General features: G+C 31.3%; 2 protein-coding genes across 3 annotated transcripts in view; one reads left to right on the forward strand and one right to left on the reverse strand.

Moving 5' to 3' along the window:
- The first annotated feature begins 3,545 nt into the window (after positions 1-3,545).
- On the forward strand, positions 3,546-4,819 carry Sbds (SBDS ribosome maturation factor). The gene is made up of 2 exons (XM_018505762.1): positions 3,546-3,824; positions 4,146-4,819. Exons 1-2 carry the CDS (start codon positions 3,694-3,696, stop codon positions 4,771-4,773), a joined length of 759 nt encoding a protein of 252 aa, XP_018361264.1. The 5' UTR covers positions 3,546-3,693; the 3' UTR covers positions 4,774-4,819.
- A 428-nt stretch (positions 4,820-5,247) lies between these two features.
- LOC108760000 (cob(I)yrinic acid a,c-diamide adenosyltransferase, mitochondrial) overlaps positions 5,248-7,366 on the reverse strand; it is a 3,108-nt gene continuing 989 nt past the window's right edge. For both annotated transcript variants that reach the window (XM_018505761.1, XM_018505760.1), the window contains 2 exons: positions 6,300-6,669; positions 5,248-5,549 (listed from right to left, as the gene is read on the reverse strand). In XM_018505761.1, the coding sequence (XP_018361263.1) occupies positions 5,322-5,549; positions 6,300-6,669 (598 nt within the window). In that variant the 3' untranslated portion in view covers positions 5,248-5,321. The remainder of the gene's footprint in view (positions 5,550-6,299; positions 6,670-7,366) is intronic.

The following is a 7,366-nucleotide window of genomic DNA, read 5'->3' on the forward strand; positions in this document are numbered from 1 at the left end:
TCGACTGTGATTGGTCAATTTCTTACTCTTACTTCTTACTCCGTGTATTGTAGACGGGCCTTTACGTTATGGCTTTACAGTCTCTACTGTGATTAGCCAATTCGCTTACGTTTTACTACTTAAGTTTTTTTGTGTATCATGGTTCTTATGAGAGATTTTCAGTTATTTCAACTGCTGATATATCACCTTTAAGATGCAATGTTATCTATCGATAAACTAAATTAATTTTATGATAATTACATATTATTATTTTAACTAAAAGAAACTAGAATTTTTTATTTAATCCTCTTTAATTTCAAGAAAAGTTTAATGAGTGATGTTCTCTTGTCATACCATAAATTTATTTTTACGAATATGAATTTATATAATATTATTTATTCTTTTAATAATTGACATAGCAATTACAAAAATATTGCTTTTCTATCTGTGTAAAAATTGCGATATTTTAATAAGAAAAAAAGAAATATGAATGTTTGTGTTTTATATGTATTTTTTAATAAGAAAACATTTATTCTGTCGTTTTAATAAAAAGAAAACGACTAATTGTAAGATGTTCTATGTATTTAAGAGACTAAGGTCCGTTTCCACCAACGCAGATCAACTTTAATCTCGGTTCAACTTACTCTTTGTCTTTTTCTAGTTCTAAAGATTAGAAAAAGATGAAGAGTAAGTTGAACCGAGATTAAAGTTAATCTATATTGGTGGAAATGGGCATAATAATGTGCGACAACCGTTCACTGACAACTCAGGGTGCGTTCACTTAACATTCACAACACTCACGAGTATAGTGTGCGACAACCGTTCACTGACAACTCAGGGTGCGTTCACTTAACATTCACAACACTCACGAGTATCATGTCATCCTTCTTGTCATCAAATATTAGACATGGATGGAATGATACACGGAAGTGTTGCGAACGCACCCTCAATGCTGAGTTCAGATTCCTACTCGAGTGTCACCCAGATATCACTCCGTTCTTGTTGTTTATCGTACATTAGACAAGGATGACGTGACACCTAGGGAGCACCTAGGTAGGAATTTGAACACGCCTCAGGGTAATTCCTTCATCTGGCATATTCCGTCAGATCCTAAAATATAAACCAATCAGATCAAAAAGCTCACTGAACACTCAGTTAGATTATCGTTCTGAATGTACCTCATATTTGTACAAATATTTATGCAAACATCGAAAACAATGACGTTTTTAGGCGCTATTGAAATATAAAAATAATAAATATCTTTAAATATGAGTTGCCTCCTTTAATCTCTCCTGGATAAACAAAGTGGATAAAATTAAATTGTTAAAAATATATTGACAGAGTCTCGACACGTTCATTTATTGCCGCTTGACTAACCATGTGTACGATAACTATATTTTCTTCAAGAAAAAAAGGACAAATCTGAAAATTTTAGGGCTTTGTTCCTACATGTTTTCGAACCAGTTTTGTGACTGTCAAAAATCTGTACATTATACAATTTTATTGCGCAGTATAATCAAATTGAGATAATGCGCAGTTTTCTGATAGTTCGGAACTGGTTCGACCGTATTAGAACAAATCCTTGATCTGAAGTATAATAAAAGGTTTGAAATAATAAAAAATAAAAACAACTATAGTTTGACTAAATTTAATTTTAAAAAGAAATATAATTAACAAGAACAAATTGTATTTATATGCATGAAACTGTAAAATATTTTCCATAAAAATTTGCTCATTAATATATATTATATAATGTTAGAATGCTAGTTAAATTAAAAGAATTTCCCGTAACGTCAAAATAAAGGACAGTAAAGGATAATATTGGAAAACAAAGGACAAAATTGAGTTTTGAAGAAACAAATAAATCTAAAGGACAGCTACTTAAAATAAAAGATTGTCGTTTACACAATAAAGGATGTATAGTCATTGTAACCATGTGTCATCTGTATCAGGAATTTTGTTGAAGAGTTGCTCCTCTGTTTTAGCCATAAAGAAATGATATCTTCAGTTAGTATATATATGCAATATAGTGTATATTCACACTATATTGCATATATATACTAACTGAAGATAGTTCGAAGCCCTAATAGCACAGATCTCCAAGGGATGTTCCAAAGAACATTCAGAAGATATCCCTATGGCTGCGTTTGCTTTGGCTGTCACAGTGCTTGTGATCATAAATCGTCCTTGTTTAATATTTAATAAACAACAAGAATGAAACGACTCTTAAAGCGTTGTGAGCGCTAAAGCAAACACAGCATAAGTCCCAAGAACGTTCGCCAGAACGTCCCTTGAATAAAGTGTGCTATTAGAGAGAGGAGCCAAAAACGTCTCAATAAATTGATATTACCTGCCATGATTTTGAGTTATCTATACGCACTGTTTACCGCGCCAAAACTCTCATAGCCCTTGCGTTTTGTATTTTACTGACAACTCTAGTGAAAATTTTTCTCAGAATTTTTCATATAATTTTTCAGAATTTCTATATAATGTTTTAGAATTTTGGTCTATATATTTTTGTAACTTTTTCACGTTTTTTGTACGAATTAGAACATTTCTCAGAAAATCTACATCTTTTCTCAGAATTTTTCATATACTCGTATGTAATTATGAAATATATTGTAAGATTTCTAAGATTTTTTGTAAGTATAATTTCTGATGAAATGTTATAAAATCTAAAAAATTAAAAAATATTTTTTTTTAATTATGGGATGAGAAATTCCAGAATATTTCAGAATTTACTTATGAAAAATTCTGAGAAAAAATGTAAACTTTTCGAATATTTCTCGAGTATTTCTGAAAAATGTTCCAATTCGTATAAAAATTATGAGAAAAATTTTCACCAGGCAATTTCGAGTTATTTTCACATTATTTATAATAAATATCTATTTATAATTATATTTTGCAATTCTTATTTGCTATTTATCCTAGTCTTGCTTGATGTAATTTAATAATCAGATACCAAAAAATTGTAATAATTATTAAAGAGATTTATGTCTGTATTCATAGTCAGGCCCTCGGTCAGGCCTTATATTTAAGGCTTCCTTAAATTTATCTTTAGATGCTCAGTAGCCAATAAAATAATTCGTATAGAGCATCTGAAGATAATATTTAAGGAAGCCTTAAATATAAGGCCTGATTATGAATACGGGTAGAGGAAATCAAAAGCAATAGCGGACAGCCTACCGCTACCCGATGCTAAAGCAACGTATTTGAGAGAGAGGGAGAGAAGGGAGAGAGAAAGAGAGAGAGAAAAAGAATATCGAAACGAAAATCAAGTGCTAACTGGATCGTCTTAGCTACACTTTCTGCACTTGGCATAAAGTAAACACGCCTTATAAAAACAAATTCGAGTATTTCCATGCTGAAAGATGTTACATATGAAGTTATTTAAATGCTAAAACACGCAATATAAACGTTTAAATCGACTAAATATTTGATGTCACGCGCGCGTTAATCTATTTATTATTTTTTTACATACTCGCGTCTCCAGCAATTCAGTTGATATTGCACCACATTGCGTGCATAGTTACGTGTGTATCGGTCCTAGCTTAATTTGCAAAACAACGTGAAACGTTTCCTAAAGCAAAGTTGTATCTTAAAAAAAGGGCTATAGTCGATCGCGTATTTTGCCGTAATCGTTTGTCGACAGTCGAAAGCGCTTCAATTTATCTGAGTTTTCAGTTTATCCCTCGAGTCGAACTCATTGCAAAAATGTCAAAGATATTTACGCCGACGAATCAAATAAGGCTGACAAATGTAGCCGTTGTTCGCATGAAGAAGGCTGGCAAGCGATTCGAAATTGCGTGCTACAAGAATAAAGTGGTGTCTTGGAGAAACAAACTGTGAGTTCACTTTTGCCAAAATGATCTGCCAGTTTAACCTAATTTACAGTTTCTCGATTACTTATTCATATTAAGTACACTGTTTTGCGAATAATATCACTACCTGTTAAATCTCCTCAACAATTATATCTCCAAGATTTTTCTCTTTTATTTTTTAAATTGAAATAAATCATCTTAGAAACGTATTAATTCAACTGTCAATTTCAATCATCTAGAAATTTTCTAATCTGCTATTATTCAGAAGATTCCTTTTGTTCCCTGTGTAATGTGTATATAATTGAATACTTATTATTTATTATCTTTCTTTAAAATATATTTCAGAGAGAAGGATATTGACGAAGTACTGCAAACACATACAATATTCACCAACGTATCAAAGGGTCAAGTGGCAAAGAAGGAAGATCTCATGAAAGCTTTCGAAACCGAAGATCAGACTGAAATCTGTAAACAAATCCTTGCCAAAGGCGAACTTCAAGTTTCTGATAAAGAGAGGCACCTGGCGTTAGAGTCCATGTTTAAAGACATCGCCACGACAGTCGCCAGTAAGTGTATAAATCCAGAGACTAAACGTCCATATCCAGTTACTATGATTGAAAACGCTATGAGGGACGAGATACACTTTTCCGTCAAACCTAATCGAAATGCCAAGCAACAGGCACTGGATGTTATCTCACAATTGAAAGAGGTGATGCCTTTGGAACGTGTTCAAATGAGGCTCAAAATTGTCATTCCAGAAAAAGAAGCTAGGAAATTGAAGGATAAAGTTGTTAAATTTGCAACTAAAATGGAAACGGAAGAGTGGGACAATGGATCGTTAACAATAATTTGCTTAATTGATCCAGGTCAATATAGAGGAATAGATGAATTAATACGATCAGAAAAGGGCACTGCTTTATTGGAATTAGTTAATTTAAATGAAGTAGTCGAAGGAGAAGAACTCTTAACATAAATCATGACTGCAATTGTTATCTTTTTAAACACACTGTTATGCACTGGAGAGATTCGTATTTATTAATTATAATTTATATTTTAAATATATGTTGATAATTTTGTTATAACAATATGGCTAATAAAGTAATTTGCATTTGTATTTACAAGTTGAATTTAAGTAAGTTATCTACATGCGTGTCAACAGTATTTTACCAGTATCTTACACTATTCCTATTAAAAAATGCAATAAACATTTTTTATTAAGATTAAAAATTACACTTTTATTTAACTAATTTTATTCTGTTTAAATTTATTCTGTTTATTGCAATTTTAGATATGCAATACATATCCGTTCCAAAAATGTATGTACCTACTTGATGAACGTCAAGCACATAGACAAACATTTGATAACAAATAATGCTAGAATATTTAGTTAGTCTATATTTATTTATATTTATAACTACTGTGTTATATGTACGTGTATATATGTGTGTATATGTGTGTGTATCATATTTGTTTGTGTGTGCAAAAAGTTAACATCCTACAAAAATTTGTAAATCAGTCCTTTTATTTCTCATCCATCACATCCGCTCGCGGAATATAAATATTTTCCGTACGTTGATCACATTTGGCCGCAATACGTGATACCGTTAGAAGGAAGTCTGATAATCTATTTAAATATGTCTGTGCCTCTTTATCTAGAGCACCCTCTCGTACTAGTGTTGTGATACTCCTCTCGGCACGCCTGCATACCGTTCGTGCAACATGCAGAGAAGCGCAAGCTTTTCCACCGCCCTAGTTTTAAAACATTAAATAGAATTGGAATTGACTCGGAAATATGTGTCTATACAGAATGGTCCTTAAATATATTGTCAAAATATTCAAAGAGTTTCTCACAATAAGATCAAACTACATATTCAAGATGAGAATTATTGTCCAAAATGATGTCAAAGTTGAAGGAAAAATTTCGTTTTTCCAAAAACTTTGAAGATCATTGAAGTTATTTTAACAAAATTTTATGTATGTTTCAAAGACAAACTTGGTTCACTCTTGATTGAATAAAAAAAATTATAGCTCCAAAAGATGAACTTTTATGTCCTTTTGAAATATATACAGTTTTCAAATTAACTCGAGTGATTTTTGAAATTTTTTAAAAAACAAACTTTTCTTTCAGTTTTGACATTTTGTTTCTTTGAAGTTAATAATGAATTCGACTGGACGCACTTGTATGTATTAAAATTATTGTACACTGATTTTATTTGTGTAAATGCAAATGTAAATATTTTGAATTATAAAATACACATTTTATTTAATTTTAATTAATAGCGCTATAAAATATATTGAGGATTTCATAGCTTAATTCATTTTTATATTTTATATTAATTATATTAAACATATATTTTTCTATTTGTGTGTGTAACTTTCCTCTTACAAGTCATTTTGAACATATGATCATATAGTTTCACAAAAAGGAATCATCTTAAAACCTTTTAAAATACTTAAAGACCATATTGTATACATAAAAAGTAATATCTAGGTAATTACTGGAATAATGTAGTCCTCGGGAGGAGGGAGCTGATTCGCGTATTCGAGAATCCATTCTTCCAAATCTTTGGTATGTTTGTTTTCAAAGGACTTAGTCTTTCCAGGCATGGACTTTGATATGGCATGGGTTAGGTCAAACAAGATCATCTGTACTCTTTTGAGCTTATCGACATATGGATGCTCAACTTTGCTGTCACAAGCAAACTCTCTCGCCAGTCCTATGTAAGATGATAACTCGTCAGTTGCCCCCAGAGCGTTGAAGATCATATCATCCTTTGGCTTCGTGTCTCCGGCATCTGTGATTGTCATTCCAGAGTCGCCGTCTCGTGAAAACACTGCTACCTCAGCCACATTTGATGTTGTAGTACCTCTACAACGATGTCATCATCAGTAAACTAACAATTATGTTATCTCAATGTTATACTTCCTCTGCATAATGCACACGGTGCACCAAATCTGATTTAGGCCAGTTTCTACCAATTTAGTTTAATTTTAATCTCGGTTTAACTAACTTTTCATCTTTTTCCAGTTCTGAGAATTAGAAAAAGATAAAGAGTAAATTGAACTGAGATTAAAGTTAATCTACAGTGGTAGGAACGGGCCTTAATTATCGATCAATGTAAGATTAACTTTAATCTTGGTTTAACTTATTGTGTTTACCTTTTTTTTTAACTTTAAGCACTAGAAAAGGGACTTAAGGCCTAATTCCATCAATGTAAAATTATTTTTAATCTTAGTTTAATTTACTCTTTATCATTTTCTAATTTTCAGAATTAAAAAAAGATTAATAGTAATGAGTTAAACCGAGATTAAAGTTAATCTTACATTGGTGGAACCGGGCTTAAACATAACATACAAGATGTCCCGACCTTTTTTGCCAATCACTTTTGTGTAGAGTGGACTAAACTGAGTCGAAAAGTCCTCTATCATTTTGCAATTTTCGCAAAAGTTAACAAGATATTAATTACTAAAAATTGCATAATATTGGTCTTGAATAATTTTTTACTCAAATACTATCAACTTTACAGAAAAACTGCAACAGACAAAAATTATTTTTTTTTTTTTTT

The sequence above is a fragment of the Trachymyrmex cornetzi genome, unplaced genomic scaffold, assembly GCF_001594075.2.
Source record: "Trachymyrmex cornetzi isolate Tcor2-1 unplaced genomic scaffold, Tcor1.1 scaffold210, whole genome shotgun sequence".
Taxonomy (NCBI): domain Eukaryota; kingdom Metazoa; phylum Arthropoda; class Insecta; order Hymenoptera; family Formicidae; genus Trachymyrmex; species Trachymyrmex cornetzi.

Coding starts and splice junctions, on each gene's coding strand:
- Sbds (XM_018505762.1), top strand. CDS start 3,694: ATGTCAAAGATATTTACGCCGACGAATCAAATAAGGCTGACAAATGTA. Junction 3,825..4,145: donor GTGTCTTGGAGAAACAAACT/GTGAGTTCACTT, acceptor AATATATTTCAG/AGAGAAGGATATTGACGAAG.